Raw genomic sequence first — 18,836 nt, forward strand, 5'->3', positions numbered from 1 at the left:
TACAGGAAAAAAAAATCTAACTATGACTATATTCTCAAGAAATATGAACTAATAATGGAACTGTTAGCATTGCTGTACACGGACTGCACATTGCTTTAAAAATTCAACATCTGAAGCAAAACAGGGTTTTATTAAACCTAGCATCTAAGTTGGGGTGAGTTTCATTTACTGCTCTAAATGGATTTCAAGTTATTTGTAGGTAGAACTAAAGAAATGTGTCTGTCACTGATCACGTAACTCTGTTTGTGCCRCTTAGGACTTTGGTTTAAATGTTGCTGAAAGACATTCCTTGATCATATTCAGTTTTTAAGAGACACCCATCAGCTGCTCTAAGAACTACAGACGACTTCAGTCCAAAATTGCTACTGTTAGAAAGAAGATTTTGTTTCCTGAATATTCTAATGGCTGCACATTTACACATATTGCTTGGATTTATATGAGTTGCTTTGTCTTCCTGGACCTCTCTCAGTTAGTAATGCATCAGCAAGACGCACACCATGAACGGCAGCAGGTTAAATCGTGCCCGACTTTATAGTGTAAGAACATAAAGCAAAAAGGAGATGAGCTGAAACTGCAGCATCAATGTTTTTCCAGCAGACAGGACTCCTGCTTTCAGATGTGAACAAAGGCAGCTTGCAGCAAATAACCTCATTATAAAGACAGAGCATAAATTCAAAGATGTCAAAGTTGAAAACCTTCGCTGCTACAATTCACATGCTTTTCTTCATCATTCAATCTCACTTTCACCTGGCAACCTCACCTTTCTCCTTTCCTTGATCTTCACACCATTAACATCACGATCAGGTCAAAGTTGCACTTTCTTCTTCCCATATCACATTTGAAACGTAGCATCTGGGACCTTCACTTGAGTACAGAACTATTGCTGTGTTGAAGCCCTTTGTGCTGGATTCTGGGGTCTYGGAGCTGGTAGACTCCACCATTTCTAGAGCACTGTAACAATTGAGGGTCTCAAGGAGATAAGCAAAAATCAGTATTTTGATCCACACTCTAAAACGAAAGGATTTAATTGTGCAAGATCTTCACAAATGCTGACCAAAATGGGCCATCTGGATACCCTCTAAACTACTCAAAACTTGAAATAGAAGAGAGAGGTGGAATTCCAGATGGGAAGTGAATAATTGGAATTGGCAGTGAACCATATCAGCTGTAAAGCAAAGCAGCTGTCCATCAGAACCTGTGTAAAATATGCCTAGCCTGAATGGCACAATTTCATTTTTAAAAGATTGGCACGAYTTTGATAGCATCCACCTTTCTTTCCAAGATGTTTTGAATCCTTTGATCTGAAAAATCCATGCAGCATTCTACATTCAAATAGGTGATGAGCTCTGGTGGACTCTGATTTTATCTGTCTCCACAGACAAGAGTTTTTCTCTGGGTTCTTGTTTAACACGGCTCACACAGAYAATACCCTCTGGATTTTCTTCAGCTTAAAAGAAAAACAAAACATTGAAGTTCAAACTCAAGTTATAACACTTCAGTCTCAATAACTGCATGCACTTAAAAATAATAGTGGTAGAATTAAAACAAATAAGCAAGGCATCTGTAAAGCTAATGGCTGAGTAGTCTGACAGGCAGCTATGTTGTCTATTGTGTTACAAGACACTGCAAGCTAAAACAAATTTGCTGCAGTAATATACAGTAAATAAGAAAGAATATTTAAAGGGTTCTACCCCAAAATAAGCTTAAAACTATAAAATTACTTCCCCAAAAATATTTTTCCTTTTCCCTTTAGAAAAATAAATCTACCTTTTTTTTTTTTTTTTTTTTTTTTTTTTTTTTTTTTTTTTTAAAAAAAAAAAGAAGGTGCTATGGCTGAAAGATCACATTTCAGTTCACACTAACCCATGCTGATTTAAAGAACGATTTATACTTCATTCATGACTGGCACGGCCATATCTCAATGCCTACACAGATAAGGACCTTATTCTTAAAGCTATTCTTAAAGTGCCACTTGTGTGAGAGACCAGACAGGAACAAAACTTCTTATTATCAGGAAGGCTGCAACTTACTAAGCTGATGGCTGTCCATGTTTAGCACCGGAACAGTCTGTACATCGCCCAGGAGAATCGGATGGACTCCTCCTTCCAGGCCTCGGGCGTCATCTACCCCTTCAGCTGCTACCAGCTGGTCCATGGTGACCAGACCGTGCTYGGAGCCAGGGGGATGTCCCAAAGCAGAGCCTGTGGTGCTACGCTGGGTTAGAACAGTGCTCACTTGCAGGCTTTGCTCCTGACTAACTTGGTTGGTTAYTGGACTCCCTATGGGATCCAAGAGACTTGCAGAGCTGGGAGGGGAATGGTTATTCACAGCTATCAGGGCTGTTGATCCATTCGTGGAGCTAAATGTTGACTGCAGCTGTAATCCCTGTGAAAGAGAAGGCACAAGTACTAAAACATCATTATTTACAGCAGAAGGAATTTGCATTTAACACTACATATTTTGCTTCTGACTTGCTATACATCATCTCATTCACACAGTCAGCCTTCCTTAGGCTAGACATGTGTTAGAAAAAACTCAGGATAAGGGTGTTCACTAGCATCTAAATGACCATAACACTGTAGTTTGCAATTGATGCTCCCTATCCAAATGTGACTTGTTTCCCCAGTACTGCCTCTTCTCCAGAGGGACAGGTACTAAAAGCCAGACAGCTTTAAAAAGAGAGTGGGCCGGGGCCACACTGTCTTCTGAAAGAGGAGGAACAGCAAGCAGAATCTTATCTTGCAGCAAGCTGCATTCCTAGGTAAGAGATCACTAGGTTTGAGGAAATAAGGCAGCAGTTTGCCACAGGAGTGGTTAAGGGAAGAAGGCTGCAAGAGACAAGTTTGAAGGGAGATGATCTTTAGAAGTAATATTGGCATAAGGTACTTATACCTTTCTTCAGCATTTCAAACTAGAAGTTTTACAGATCTGAATTTTAGAATATTCGCAGATTTTAAGAGGCTAGAGGAGGATTTAGAAGAAATAAAACAAAAGACCAATTTATCACCCAGCAGTTTTGCAGCAAGTTCATTATGAAATGACTGCACCTGCTGGGGAGGAAAAAAAAGAAAAAACAAAAAGGTACGTGGCTAGAGGCAGAACTCCACTACCTTCATCTGCTTGGGTCTGCCTTCACAAGAGACTCCAATCTCAAAGTGCCAAAATACGGCAGTGGGATCCACGGGATCCCTTGTTCAACTACAACTAGATGCTAACCATGTGCAGAGAAGGGGCAGAGCAGGACCTGACTTCTGTTTCAAACACACATTCCCTCAGCCACTGTTTGGGATAGTTAGGCGAGGGAAAACTCGTTCTCATCTCATCTTTAGCATTCTCAGTACAGAACATCTGATATTGTGTAAAAGAAAGGAAGGTCTGAGATGACTTGACTGTACCTGAAGTTGTGCAAATATCTTGGGCTGAAATGAAGAGAGTGACGACAACAGTTGAGCTGTTTGTGGTAGCAGGGACTCCCCGCTATGGCTGCAATCTGCTTTGSTGATGACCGGCTCCTTTGCTGGACTCCCTAGAGGGACACAGGGAGTGAACAGACAGTTGTATCTGTGTTTAAAAAACTTCTTGGTGAATCCAACAAGCCCGCTCAGCCTTGATGTAGACATATAAAGACACGTGCATGTATCTGGCATTCTCTGTCTTTTTTCCAGAAAAGCATTTAAAAAAAAAAGTAGAAAGATGGTTTATATGTGTTCAGAGTGTAAAAAGAAGTACCAGTAARTGTGATCCACAGGTCGAAGTAATTGATCTCTGTGCTTTTCTAGTTACCATGTAAAAGCAAAAATCTCTCCATCAAAGCATCAATCAAACCACTGGGCCACGCTTACATTTTCAGTAAAGCCTCAATCATAGATAAACATTAAAAGTAAGGATTGCCTTCCAAAATAAAATTCTGCACAGCAAATCCTGCAAGCCTCCCAAGTACCTTCCAAGTGTTGCAGTGGAATGAGGATGACTTTTGGACTATCTTGCACCAAACACAATTTTAAAGAAAGTTGATTTACCTAGAAGCATTTAATCCTACAGGTTACATCACATTCTCAAAACTCTTAGTTAATGCAAGACTGAAGACTTAGTTTCCTCAAAACTTGGGGAAACCATGATTCACTAGTAATAATTTCTGCAAGAAAACTTTCCATGGGATGACTTCACTTCCAGTTTGAGACAACACCCAAAGCATTTTGGATAGGATTGTATTTATAAGGATACAAATTAACATCACTCAGTCTCCTATTTTGCAGTTTCACTGCTCTAACTGCAAAAGAGCACGCCATGTGCAAATGGATTAGCCTGGTAAACAGAAAACAGAATGGTTAGCAACCATGAAAAGCTTTCTAATAAGAAACTATAGAGTCCAGCAACCTGAGCAGCCAGAGGTATGTTTTAACATGTACACTCAATTGCAAGCTATAACTCTTTATCTTACTAACGAAATAACAGAGTCTATAATTCTCCTTGATCACAACTACTTCCAAATTTTATGTGCTTTTTAATATTTATATAGAGATCTCCCATGCATATACACTCAGTCAGAATGCCATAATTTTTAAAATACATATGATCCTTATGCATAAGGTTACAGTGATCCTTATGCATAAGGGAGAAAGAAAAAAAGTGGTACCATATGCTGAATAGCCTATTTAAGGTCAAAACAGAACTCTATACAGCAAGGAAGTAAACAATTGGGTTTCAGTTCTACTAACGCTCGACTCTTTGAAGGAACATATCCACGTGAAATTGTCTCAGTTCAGCACAAGTTGAAATAAAATTAAAATATTTATTCAGAGAATGGTTGGAGAAATTAGTTTTCTTCCCTTCCTTGCCACCATTTCACATATTTGGATGTGAAATATTTCTTCAGAGTAAGGTATCTCTTTTTGCTTAGACATGCAATAGTCATGTGCTTGCAGTATTAATGTCAATTATAATCAGCATGCAGAATCACCCCACATATTTAAGTGGAGACAAGATATGCTAGAATATGTGTATGTGCTTACATCCAGGGAATCGGTACTTGAGTTGTGCAGAAAACTCATCAAATCCAATTCCCTCTAAATCCCTCTAGAACGTAGCATTTCACTGGATGGATACGTACTTGTTTGACAGGATAATTTGCCTTAGCAAACTAATCAGGAAGGAAGAAAACAAGAATTGGACTTTCTGAACCATCAGCAGCACTCGGGTAGTTAGTAACAAGAGTCATCCTTGTCAAGTGCTCCAGCACAGCTGCTGAAGGCAGCGCCTCTATCCTGTGCCTTCCCACAAAAGCACAGAAATGTTCATGTGGATGTGTATGTTGGAGCACAGTTACTCTGCTCATACTGCATATTCATTTCTTGCCTAAAAAATAAATGTAGTTCCCTAAAGAAAAAAGGGGGACACCATTTAAATTCACTCAGCCTAAAAATTTACCTCCTGTCCTGTGACAGTTGTCCACACCGAAATTCTTACCTTAAGAGCTCCAAGTGTATGAGACGTTTTTCAGTTCAAACTGATCCAATACGGCAACAGCTAAAATAAGAGTTAAAAAAGGCCCAACTTCAGCCTGTTTACTAACTGTAAGAACACTGGTGTACAAAGAACATCTTTATGCGCCTTAGGTTCACCAGGTTATTTAGGAGAAGTCACACAATGACCTAAACTTTTAGTGAGTTATTTTTTCCTGCTACAAAGATAAGAAACAGATTGGGGAACRGCAGGGCCCAAAGGGAAAGAAATCCAAACTTAAGAGGACTTCTTCAGGCAAGAACTGCCATGGAGGATAACTGTCGACACAGGTAAATCTTTAAGCGTAACAATCTTGACAGGGCCCCTCGGACTCCTGCAGACAGAAGCACCCACAGTGTCTTCCAGGAAAATCAGGGAACAAGGTGGTACCTCACAGTAATGCCACTCCGATAAGTAACGCTCGTGTAGTCTCTAGCATTATTTTAATGTAATCTATACAAGCAATTGGGTTCCTGACTTGCTGCAATCATATCTCTGTGATGCAACTTCCCTGAAGTTTCATCTCTAACATATTAAACAAAGAAAGGGCACACCATTCACAAACATGCACACAAGTCTCCTTTTCTGTGTCACACACTGGGCAAAATAGCCTTGAGAGAGACTATTATCAGGTAGAAAAGGAAAGAAAATTCTCATTTTAAGTTTACTATCAGCCACTGTGGTGTAAAGGAGCAGCTCAACCTATGTGTAATGCTAACTATGTGCATAACATGCAAATGCAGTTACAAAGATTTTGTTTCAGAACAGCTTTTAAAGCTTAAGTAATTGTAGGTAGCAACTCCCTTTTACAGCAGAGAGTGGAGAGTTTAAAACTTTGTGAGGTGGCCACCAAGTGGCAAGAGATGCTAGTTTGGTCTGACACACTGCTGAAGAAGCCACTCCACTTAAAGAATTGCCAGTAAAATGAAAGAAACATCTCCTCAGGGATATTCACAAGTTGCGAGGACACAGTGGGCAATGTGCTCTAGGTGACTCTGCTTGAACTGCGGAGAGAGCRGGACTAGATCTCCAGAGATCCCTTCCAACCTCAGCCATTCTGTGATTCCGTCTCTAAGAATTACGAACAGGCAAGACAGTGTTCTCAGTTCTGATGATAGAGTTACAGAATTATTTGTTCAAGCCTGATTTTGGATGTGGTCAGGGGAAATCAATAAACCAATGAGATCCTAAGAAGTAGGAACAAGTCCTTTTCTAGCACGAGAGCTAAGAATGGGCCAAGCACAGACCATCAAGGACCTCAGGTATCCAGCTTCTCCCTACTGAGTGCCATCACTGATATGAATGACTGACCAGTCTGTTCGGCAGGAATTTCATCTGCACAGATATTATTAGCACCTTCATCCAAGTCCCAAATATTTTTCCAAATAATTATCTCGCCAAAATCTTCACTTGCTTTGGAATGCTAAATAGAAGCCGGATCTACAATTTTTAATCCCATCAACCATACCAGGAAATATTTTTTACTTCAGTACATAAAATCAAATGATAAAAACACACACAGACAAACACAAATGCTCTCTTCTGCCCCCAAACACACACAGAAGTCATCTTTCCTCTTAAATTCAGCTGATGGAAGGTCGTGATAGTAACCTCTCTGGAAGGAGATTGAACTTCTGTGACAAAAGCAATAACAAAAAAAATCACATTTSGAGATAGCTAAGTTATTAATACAGTCCTACCATCTGAAGGTGATGAGGCAAATGTAACAGTCACCGTTTCTGTGAGCACATTCCCACTGTCTGTGGTCCACTGCAGCTGAAATGAAAGAGATCTCAGTTCCTAAAAATTGTGCAAGATTGTGTGTGTACAGGAACACAGGCTCAATAGCACCCACAAGAATACAGGCACTGAAAGTCAAAATCTAAAGTTACTAATAACTACAGATTTTGGACATTTTTGGTTTACTTTATATATATATAAAACATTTATTTTATATATATATATATATATATAATATATATATTTTTTTTTAAGAAAAAAAAAGCCCAACACCTATCTCCCAGAAAAAGGCTCTGAATGAAAACTGAAACTTTGTAAATGATTCCTAGTATGTGCTGTAACATGAAGGCTAAAGCCTTCTTGGATGGATTTAAATGAAAATTAGTCTAATAGTTTGAGTGTCTAACATATAACTTTTCTCAAAGGAGTGGCTGATAGTACTTAAATATTCAAAATGCTGTAAAAGTCCCAGTTGAGACTGCATCTGACACATTTCACCCCCATTTTTTCAGATATGGGAAGGTAGAAGTACTAACTTCTCCAAAACAGTACATAATAAAATGTCTCAAATCTTTTTTGAGGGATGGGCATTTTTCCATACTACACAGCCTCCAGTTCTTGCAGTTGTCATGTAAGTGCTAGTATTGTATAACATATCAATCAACTAAAATCAATCTAAYGCTAATGAGATAAGTATTGAACAAAGCCAAACAATTTTATTCAGACTGAATCCAATTTGGCTGAGCCAGAGCTTGCACTGAAAATTTTGCTTCTGTGAGTATTAACTCAGTGGCAATTTGACTGAAATGTGTCTAGACAGTAAAAATTAAGTAAGACTTGTAGTATTTAATCCAAGAATCCAAAAGAAACACTGAAGCCAACAGTACTGTTGCTGGTATGCTGTCTGAGTCATACTCCATCTCTCCATTCCTCAGGGACTTCTGCACTTCATGAATGTGGTTCTTGATGTCATTCACAGTGGGGAAGAAAGACAGGTTATGCCTCTCCGGCACTTCATCAGGCTTGAATAATTCTCTTTCCACATACTTTCTGTCATGTGTTAAAGGAAGTAAGATAAATATTAGAATCATAGAATCATAGAATGTTTAAGAATTAGAATATTTACAATCTATTGGGGTATTTCCCTCTGCTACACAGAGGGAAAGACAGCAAGCTCTTAATAGAAGACAGCAGCTCTTAATAGCTATCTATAATAAAATGAAACATATAATGTGAAAAATAGATTCTAACAACATATGAGAAAAACATTCTATAATGTAACAGTACTGCCATTAAGTTACAAGCCATTTAATCAAATGTATTGGACAAGTGGATATAGCAGTACAGACTGAGAAAGGTGTGATTATCCAGCCAGGCACTGCTGTACCTTAGTTGCTTCCTCACTGCATAGACCTGTTGTACTCCCTGAGACACCAGCTCTCGGATCTTGTCTGCTACTTGGGGATGAAGCCGAGAAGGCAACGCACAGTTCTCCTCTCCAACAACTTCTTCCTCTTCCTCTGGAGAAGGCATAGGAAAATGGGAAGGCGAAGGAGGAAGGCACGAAGTTTCCATTTCATGATACTGGTGGGCTTGCTGAGTGGGTAACTGTACATACCACCTGGCAAGAGGAGAGAATTTCTATGAACTATTCTCAAGAAAAGTTAACAAAAAGAATCTCTTGGGGAAAGTCTGATGATGAATGACAAATGACTGAGTTTTTACGTAAGCTTTTACTGCTTCTGAGCTGTAAGATGAGAGTCCTTGAGTGCTTAGGGCTCTCTCAAAGTTTTTGCATTGCTAAATAAAATAGATTAAATGCCCAAAATAATACAGCTATTCCCTGCACAGCAACACCTGCTCGAGTTTCAGTTTGGTGTGCAACACATCTACCAAACTCAATAATGCAGACCCCATAAGTCTTAACAACATTTTTCTTTTTTTAATTCTTTAACAAGAGCCTTAATAACATGATTAAAAGAAGAAAAAAAAAAAAAAAACAGGGAAATTATTTCTTTTTTCTTCATTTGTCAAGATAAAAAGAAACAAAARACAATTGGAAGTTTCACCTGAGGACACCTCCAGCATCTATCAAATTCTTCTTCAGCATGTTGAATGCCTTCTCCTGCTCCATTCTTATGATTTTCTTGTCAATTTTAGGGTCAGTTGAAACTCTATACTCTGGAAACTTTTGAACCTTCTTAATATAGATCCTTCCAAGTGGTGGAGAATAACAAAGAAAAAGAAAAATTCTACTTTGTTACACTTCGCCCTCAGGGGAAAACAAAAAATCCCATTTACTCCATAGCAGATATTACCTACAGAAAAAGTTCAAGCCACATCATGCAGGGATGAAGAGCCTCTAATGGAGCTGAGGAATTGCTAAATGCTCATTAGCAGAGATGGACACAGACTCTGAACTTCTGGTGCAGTCCACATCAGAGCAGTGATGTAAAATCCCCCATCCCTCAGCAGGGTACACAAAGCACACCACCACTGCAGCCAGGCTGTGCAAGTTCACCCATCTTGAAGTCATCTGTAAAACTGGGAATGCAATTCTAGGCTGGTATCTGAGGGAACATGGATGCTTTTGCTTTAAGAAATTCTCTATTCCAAATTTGTGTTCATCAGTCATTCAGTAGGTTTTGACCTACGGTCTGCAGCCATATAATAAATCCACAGATACCTATTCAGGGATCCGCATAACTCAACTAAGAACTCACAAAAGATGCTTAAACTGTAGCTAGGAGTTTGCACACCCACTGGAAATGGWATATGTGTGAGATTTGCAAATCAAAAGGAGAAGAATGACTGTGGTAAGACAGAGKATATCAAGGTTGCTTACTGTGCATCTCTCAGTCTACCCTAGTTTCCTAACCTGTTATTAGCTACAGCTTACATAGGTCATATCCACAGAGCCAAAGGATAAACAGAATAACACTCAGAATACAGCCTGTTTTCATGCTATTCYCTCCCCTTTCCTCAGGTGTACTGAAGAATTCCATGATATGAAGTCCTCAAGAATGAGAGTGATTCTTACTTGTGCTTTACATCCTGATGTACTGTTACTTTGCACTTAGGCAACCTGTCAAATTTCATCCTCCTTTACTTTCACAGCCTCCCTCCCTCCAAACGAGCATCAGCCTGAGCTCAGCCTTGGCACATACTGGTCCACACCCCAATACAGTGCTCTGTCGAGGCTCCCAGAAGACAAGCTCCCCTGGATAGGGAGTAGATCTTCCAGCTTCATAACCACTTCTTACCTTGCTGGACAAGTGGCTTTGTACAGATAGCCAGAGGCACATTCCTGCTCACCAGCTTTTTTGGGCTGGAAACCTTTCCTCCTTGGTCCATACTGGCACTCCATTACAATGGCTCTGCTTCCTGGGAGCAGAAAGTAAACTACTTGATCATATATTCAAGCAATCACTGAGGTCCAGTCCCTATAGTAAAACAGTAACTACAGAAACAATGAGAGCTCWCCGATACTTATTTCTATTTAACATCAGACTTGTAAGAAGGCAGAATAATTAGTGCAGAAGCTTTTCAGTATGGTACAAATGCTTCTCATATAGCACCTAAGGATCACATAGCATTTTCAAAGTATTTCCCAAACTAACCATGCATTGCAACACCCTTAGAAGACATACAGAGAAGATAGGGAAGATATACTGTGGTAAAAGAGGCTTCTGTCTTCATGAATACCAATACTTCACATAATAAGAAGCCTTGTGAGGCACCRGCAGAGCACAGTGGCAACTGACGTTGGAATTTGAAAGAAGTTATTCAAATGAAAGAAGTTAGTTACCTGTATTGACAAAAGGGATCCCATCGTATGGGACATACTGGGATTTCCACATCAGCCGCGTGGCGGGTTTGGCTGGGCTTGGGGACTGGCGTGTCCCCCACACACTCTGCGTTTGCTGCTTGTGTAGCATTAGGACACCCTCTAACTCGCCCTCACTCACACAATAGCCACGGTACGAGTCCCCAATTTTCTGCATGGAAAGGAGGTGAAATAATAGGATTATTCATCAGCTGACTGACATCTGGTATCCAAGAAAACAAGAGCAGGCTGGGACTCTGGAAAGTGAGGATACCATTTCAACACACACCCCCAACACCTGAGCTGAAGTGAAGACCTCTGCTCACACCAACAGCATCCMCCTTTTAGTCACTTGGAACAGACACAATGTCTATGGTTAGCAAGAACAAAATCCAGCAGAGAACAAGCAGAATGGACAAGGTTGCTGCCAGCATGATCCTAAAACCATAGGGTCACAGACCAGCTGCAGCTGCAGCCTGGTACCTCAGCTGCTTATGCAGCAGCTAAGCCTAACCTTCTGACCCAGCTTTACCTGAAGCCAAAAATGAAGGAATTCCTTTTCTCTCCCCTACTCTCACCTCAATGAGGGGATACAAAAGCCAAAACTAAAATGCACACATGAAGACTGGTTTTGCTTGAGCAAAGTAACAGCGGTGGGATGCGAGAGGCATTATGCTGTTCAGACACCACAAATAAGCAGAACAGTTCAAGGCAACTAGGAAATCAACACCAGCCACAGAGGTTAGTGCTGATTTTGAACAGCTGTAGCTTTTCCTGCTCCATGTTTGATGGTGCCTGACTACCAAGACAGTCATCGCCATTTGGGGTTCAGTTCTGGTCTAAAATATGGTGAACTTCCCAACTGAAAGTAAGAGGAACTCAGTATAACCTTGTTGAGAACACACAGGAAGGAACAGAGTTCCAGTCACTCCTCCCTGCACGGTGGTCTCCGCAGGGTGATCAAGAACAAMACAGAGTTTGTTTTTCATTTGCTTGTTTGTTTCTTTAAAGGGAGGAAAAATGCAACAGGCAACAGCTCTGCTCAACAGTATAGACAGATCTTTATATCCTCAGAACATAATGGTCAATTGAAACAGTGACATCTAAAAATATACAAATAAAAAGAAAGTGCTGTTTGGGTCAAAAGACACCAAAGGGTTGCAGAAAGGCACCAAACACGCAAGTTCTCCATTTGAGGTGGTGAATTAYCCATAGGACAGATGGACATTTTATAGGCTTTCAGTAGGTAATCAGAAAAAGAGTAGCAGCTTTTTAAATATAAAGCTTCTCTCACCAAAAAGTGTGYAAAAATCCTAAAGCAAAAACAGAACAAAACTGTGCAGCTGATACCACAGAATTTTTTCATAAGAGAGAAAAAAAGGCTTCAGGTAACCACGCTTACACAACAAAAAGCAAATCTGAGGGAGTATCTAAAAGCTAAATGTTTTACTAAACATTGACGTTAAGGTGTTCTTCTCCGTCCCAGACTAGGCCTCAACAAGTGTTTTTCAATTTCTAGAGGAAAAYACCAAGTGATGTGAACCACTACAGACTTATGCCATATTAAAGGAATTTTATTCTTTAATTAATGAATCACTAGTGTAACAAAACAGCAATTTGCTCAGTAGAAGCCACCAGGCTTCTGAGAATCAGTAACTTTTTCTAGTGCTGCAGTATTAAGAGCATTCAATTTCTAGCATTACAAAGGCTCCCACAGTATTTTACATTTTATAATGTGCTAGTACCAGTGCTTTTTCATAGAACCAGCGTGCTTGACAACATGCAAATTTTACAACTATAAGAATATTCCTTTAAGTGTGTTGTGATCTAGACGAAATAAACCACCAAGTCAGAATTGTTTGCAGCCCACCTCACAGTTCCTGAGACGGTGTGCCCATGGAGGTGTATTTGGGGGCAATGGCTGGACAGGAACAGGAAAGGGATCTTCCAATAGCCTAAAAAATAAGTAAAAAAAAAAAAAAAAAAAAAAAAAAAAANAAAAACACATCCGTTGAGACAACCAGGAGAGCAATAGTTTAGTCTATTACATGAAAACAGTATATTATATATACACTCCTACAGCATCTGACTAAGCTATAGACATTGTAAGACATTATATCAACTCGCCTTGAAAATGTAGGTTTCATTTTCCCCATATTTGATTTTATTGCCCAATTACTTCACTGTAAATATCGATATTTAAAATATCAGTTTTAAATTTAACACATACATAAAACATCAGTTGCTCGAGTCAAAATATATTCAACTTCCTCTGGAATTCAGGCTCTTTAACTGCTCTTTTCATTGCTCCATCACACACAAATGCTCCCTGCAAACACTGGATGCTACATGTCATTCACTAATTCTAACAAACCACGATCTCCATAGAAACTTTCTCTGTTCATTTTGTAGTAACTGTTGCAAAAACAAACCGCATGAAAACCTAGCAATACTACTAGCAGGTCAAAGTGCTTTGTAATCTTTTTAACTCCTCACCCACCTTGTGATGTTTCTTTTTGATAGAGAGAGAGATGCATGTGGATGTAGAATGTAACTGCTTGCAGTGTCTCCTACAGCAGCCACTGCTACTGTCTGCAAGTTCCCATCACCACACTTTTCTTCTGAAACATCTTTGCAAAAACAAAATATCTTCCTGGTTAATAGCTGAATAGATATGAGGAAATAGCAAGCTACAATTAAATTGTGCATGTTGGAAAAGAGTTTTTACATAAGAAATAAGAGGATTTCAATATGACAAAACTATGAAGAAGTTCAATAATTGTGAATCAATACTGATAAAGTCTACAAACTTGATAAGGTTGTAAGCTAGTACATAGACCTCAGCCATCTAGCTAAGCCTGCAAATGAAGACCCATCTTTCAGATTTCACTGTGTTTCTTTTCCAGAGAAAAACTTAAGTTCTGTGTACGGAGCTGTGCATCTCACCCTATGCTTACACACCGGCAATGAAACGAAAGGTACASTTCATTTTCTTCATTGGGAACTGATTTTCTCCATAAATAACAAACTTCTGTGAAACCAGAAATGAATTACTGACAGTAGTTTCCAGAAAAGAAAAAAAAAAAAAGTCTTCTGCTGCGTCACTTGAACTAACTGCTTCTCTTAAAATGAAAAAAGTAACTCAAAATTGAAAATACAGTTTTGCGATTTAGCAAAAAAATCCTCTGTAACAGTAAATAAGACAAGAAGCAGTTTTGGGCTTGACATTCCAGTTTACTCATTACATAAAGCAAACACAATAGTTCATAAGGCTTTTTGAGCCTTAGTTCAAAAAGCCTTAGTTCATAACTATTGTTCATAAGGTTTTTTGTCCAAAAAAAAAAAAAAGGGGGGGACAGTAGATTCACATTTGGAAGGTAAATTGGTAAATTCAGCATATATTTTTGTAATTATCTTAAGGAAATGAAGAAAAAGCAAAGAATTAACTATGAAATTTTTAAAATTAACTAATAATTCAATGCAGGTTAAACTCACCCTGCATGCTGGTCATGTCCAGAAGCTGTCCTTGAGGAACAATCACTTGGGCCATTCCTGGCTGGGCAGAAGGAATGACATGAAGCACCTGTCCGTGTTCGGAATGGCTGGCAACAATCATCTGTAAAGCAATTACGCATAAAAGTGAATGGCGCTATAACAAATTGGTGATTACCACACAGCATGACTGGCTTTGATTACTAGTAGAACAAGTTCTAGCTGGAACTAAGACCTTTGAGCTTTGTGCTTTCACACAGCACAAGCAAACAGATAACTAATTGTCATTTAAAAAAATACTTCAGTTTTTAAAATAGCATTCTAACTCACTAGAGAGGAGAAAACCTAGCAGGATTCTACATCGAATTATACACTTATTTGACATTTGGGACATCATTATTAAAGCTGCCAAAAAACCTAAGAATCACTCACCATTGGATTCAACATAATCATGGATGAGCAGAATTGATTACAAAATATAAAAACGTTGTTCTTTATTTCTAAGAAAGTGAGGTTAATGGGCACACTTAATGCAAAAAGAGGAGAAGTTTCGGGACTTTAAAAACAGACAAAAAAAGCTTGCCTGATATTCTTGGAAGCCTAACAACCATTCATTATGGTGAACACTCTATAGTATCAAAGATTTGTTGACAAGTCTTTAGATGCGTGAGCTGTCTTCAAAAAGAGTACGACACATGCTAAACAAACTCTCTGGACCAAACAGTCATCTTTTTGTAAAGTAAGTGCTAAGAATTGCAAAGTAATGTTTTGAGCAGATTAAATGCGGGGGATGGGAGAGGGTCTTAATAGATAAGCTTAAAAACAATATAGTGAATATAAAGAAAGCAGTGGCAAAAGTGCATGCCCTTGCACAATCACAGCTAGCCTAACAAAACATATGATATTGTTATTTTAATAAAATTAGTAACAGCTGAAGTCAGGATTTGGCTACTTGGCCAAGAACCACGAGAGCATGACCTGAACTGCTGAAAAGTTCCACCTTGTTGCTACAGATGAAGTCTGAGACAGCTGTTTTGACAAACCAGCACCACCTAAGAAGTTCCCTCAAAGGTTCCTCCTTCGGGAGGAGGCCGGCGCTGCTACGGATGCGCTCACCATGTGCGCGCTCGGCCCTCCCAGCGCGGGCAGCTCGGAGTGAGGTCGACCCTCCGGGTTTAGCAGCCAGGCAGGCACAGCCGTGCACGGAGCGCTGCCTGAGACACAGACGGCAATGGGGTCTCTCTGTCCAAAGGACAGCTCCCTGGAATCCATGCAGGTTATATGCTTTCACAGAGGAAAATCGGTGGAATGTATTTCAATCCTTAGTTGTAATTTGTGCTAAAAAAAAAAAAAGATAATAATAAATAAATAAATAAAAGGGGCATTCTACATTTTATTCTCAGAGGGTGCTCCTTTCCTTCCAATCAAGACACTACTAGCTAACACTAACATTTCTGTTTTTGTTTTTCATTTTGGCATTGAAATTATGAATACATTTCTGCTTCCTAGAATAGACAGTCTAAGGGGAAAGGGTTCAATTTGATCTGATCTTCCAAAGTTCAGAACGTACCTTAGACGCAGGCACATTAAATATTTCGTTAATACAGGATTTTGTTAAGACAACACAAATACTTCAGCACTGTGGCAGAATCTACAAAATATCAGTATTAAAAGGCCCTCTAGCTACATGTTACATGTATATCTTCATGAGTTCAAAGTAAGGAACTGTGATACTTTGCGAAAGGACACACTGTATTAGTATCAAGAGAAAAATACACATATTGACAAAATATCATACTGTAAAGTCSAAGAATGAAAAGAAAAGATCCATAATGACAAGACATTCAGATTTACCTTAAAAATCCAACCATGTCTCTTGGACTGCCCTGTACTACTACAGTCAATCACCAACACGTATTTGTATCTTTCCATAGTGACATCATGGTCAGCTGCGATTTCTTCCATTACAAGAGGACCTGGAAGGGTGACAAAACTTTATTTCAGCTTCCCATGTAAATATTCTTTAGACTCAATCAAGATATTGCTGCATTTTTTTGATCTTACTAATTTAGCCCTACAAGTACCAAAGCCATTGCAAGCTAATGACAGAGCGCTTGTTAAAAATTSGTAATTTATTTTTTTTTCCTGCAATGAGAAATAGATAAAGCAATAACATTGACGGAGCACAATTTAGCTTCTCATACAAGCAAAATCTGCTTTTCCAAAAGATCACAGACTTTGATGGGATTTGGTGCACACAGATAACAAAACATACATACATGCCCTCACACTCTTCATCTAAGTATGTCCACAAGCACTCATCCAACAGCCACATACATCTAGTTATTAATTTTGCCAAARCAATACATAGATACACTGAAGATATTGATGGCATAAAGTCCAAATGCATGAAAGACCTGGACCAAGAGCATTAGAAATCTACCATGGACCACAAGAATAGCTGCACTGGGATGGACCAATGGTCCATGAAGACAATTATCCAGCATCCAACACTGGTTAATAATAATCCAGGGAAAACGATAACAGTAGGACAAGTATTCAATATTTACCCAGCTTCCAGTTTCAATATTTACCCAGCTTCCAGTTATAAATAGCCCAGAAATTCTTGAGCCTTAAGTAGCGTATTTCTGTTTTAAAAGCCCTGGGTACATTTTTCTCCTGCGAGTTTGTCTAACCACTGTTTTCATTTAATAGGCCACCCACAAGCACATCAGTAACAAATTTCATAGTTTAACCACACAGGTTTTATTACTTTTTTTTTATTTTTTTTTAATTACTTTTTTATTTATTTTTTATTTATTTTATTTTATTTTATTTATTTATTTTTATTTATTACTTTTTTTTAATTTTTTTTATTACTATTATTTAGTTCTGAGCAACTCCAAACAAATGAACAAAGATGAATCTCATTCTAAAAAATAGATTTTTATGGATACATAGAAGTATAAGCATATTTAATAGATTTCATAGTCATATAAATAACACCAGCAAACTCCCTAAAAAGACAGGTAAATCCTACRTATGTCTATGTATACAAGGGCATAGCTGTATATAAACAATATACAGGTATCTCTTCCTTTCACAAAAATGTTGGCATCACAGGTGTTTCAAGCATGACACCACTGCCTCATACATTCAGTAACAGCTTGAAGAACTGTCACAATTTGGGGTTAGTGCAAAACTGGATTCAAGGCCCTATTCCTCTGCACATACTTCAAGCAGAAACAACTCCACACCTCAACTTTGGCCTTAGAACAGTTCCACCCAAACCACTTTAACCTACTTCTGCTCTCCTTGAATTCCACCACTCCAAGGCTGTTTCCAGGCCAAGTGCTAGGTTATTCTCACACTGAAAGAGTGCCTCCTTCTCCTCACTTCCCATTTGGGGAACAGGATGACTCCAATTCATTTGGTCATGGCACGCTCCTATGACAATATGCCTGTTGAAACCAGTGACATCTCTTGCACATGCTGCACTGTCACTAAATGACTGTCATCCACAAATGCAGCCTGCACAACATCAAATGCTCTAAAGAGGAACATGATTTCAATGCACAGAGCTGAATCTTTCATGTAGCAGAACCACCAATATCACCTGCAATCCACTCCTGTAATGGAGCCCATACTCTGATCTTTAAATATTTTTAAGACAAGAAAGTAAAAATATCATTACTTTAAAAATGTATTAGCGGCTGGCTATTCCCACCTCCACTTACGCCAGAGTAGCAGATTTCTGTATTTTMTTCCCTTTTTCCCTTTCACTTATGATCACACCTAGAAATTACAAGCAGCAGTCCCTAAAAACACAGCTTTCTGCACTAACCTCACCGTGAGGTCTCACAGTAACTTTSGCTCCTTGCATTTCCTCAGGCGACAGGGAGCGGGTCGGATCCCACATGGAAGCTCTGCTTCTCAGAATTCCAGCGCTCAGTGTTTCAGAACTGAGGCAACAGCGCAAGATTTCAGTCTCAAGAAGAAAGCTAAATTGTAAAATAAACAAATACTAAAATAATCGGGCGCCTGCCTCGTGAGAGGCGCCCGGTCTCGGAGAGCGCCGCAGGGGKAGAGCCGCCGGGCCAGCCCGCGAGGCGGCGGGGGCTCCTGGCCGCCCGGCGCCGCGTCCTGCTTCCCCTTGGCGCGGCGGTTGGGGCRGCCGTTACGCGCGGCCGTTACCCGGCCCCGCCCACCGGCCCGGGGAGCGCGAACGGCCGCTGCCCGCATGCGCAGGGGTCCCCCCGGCGGCGCCTCCGGGGCG

General features: G+C 39.6%; 2 protein-coding genes across 2 annotated transcripts in view; one reads left to right on the forward strand and one right to left on the reverse strand.

The window, feature by feature from the left end:
- Positions 1-901: 901 nt before the first annotated feature.
- On the reverse strand, positions 902-18,613 carry CARF (calcium responsive transcription factor). The gene is made up of 15 exons (XM_026048697.1): positions 18,405-18,613; positions 16,415-16,536; positions 15,677-15,898; positions 14,564-14,684; positions 13,569-13,698; positions 12,939-13,023; positions 11,051-11,240; positions 10,506-10,626; positions 9,312-9,455; positions 8,630-8,863; positions 8,130-8,292; positions 7,203-7,278; positions 3,396-3,526; positions 2,031-2,385; positions 902-1,447 (listed from the first exon to the last, which is right to left on the reverse strand). The coding sequence occupies exons 3-15, from the start codon at positions 15,830-15,832 to the stop codon at positions 1,329-1,331; spliced, it is 2,025 nt and encodes a 674-aa protein (XP_025904482.1). The 5' UTR covers positions 15,833-15,898; positions 16,415-16,536; positions 18,405-18,613; the 3' UTR covers positions 902-1,328.
- The window catches only part of WDR12 (WD repeat domain 12), an 8,290-nt gene continuing 6,458 nt past the window's right edge, over positions 17,005-18,836 (forward strand). Inside the window, exon 1 of the mRNA XM_026048309.1 lies at positions 17,005-17,106. Coding sequence (XP_025904094.1) covers positions 17,005-17,106 — 102 coding nt within the window. The remainder of the gene's footprint in view (positions 17,107-18,836) is intronic.

The sequence above is a fragment of the Nothoprocta perdicaria genome, unplaced genomic scaffold (genome assembly GCF_003342845.1).
Source record: "Nothoprocta perdicaria isolate Ctin4 unplaced genomic scaffold, notPer1 scaffold_11, whole genome shotgun sequence".
NCBI lineage: Eukaryota > Metazoa > Chordata > Aves > Tinamiformes > Tinamidae > Nothoprocta > Nothoprocta perdicaria.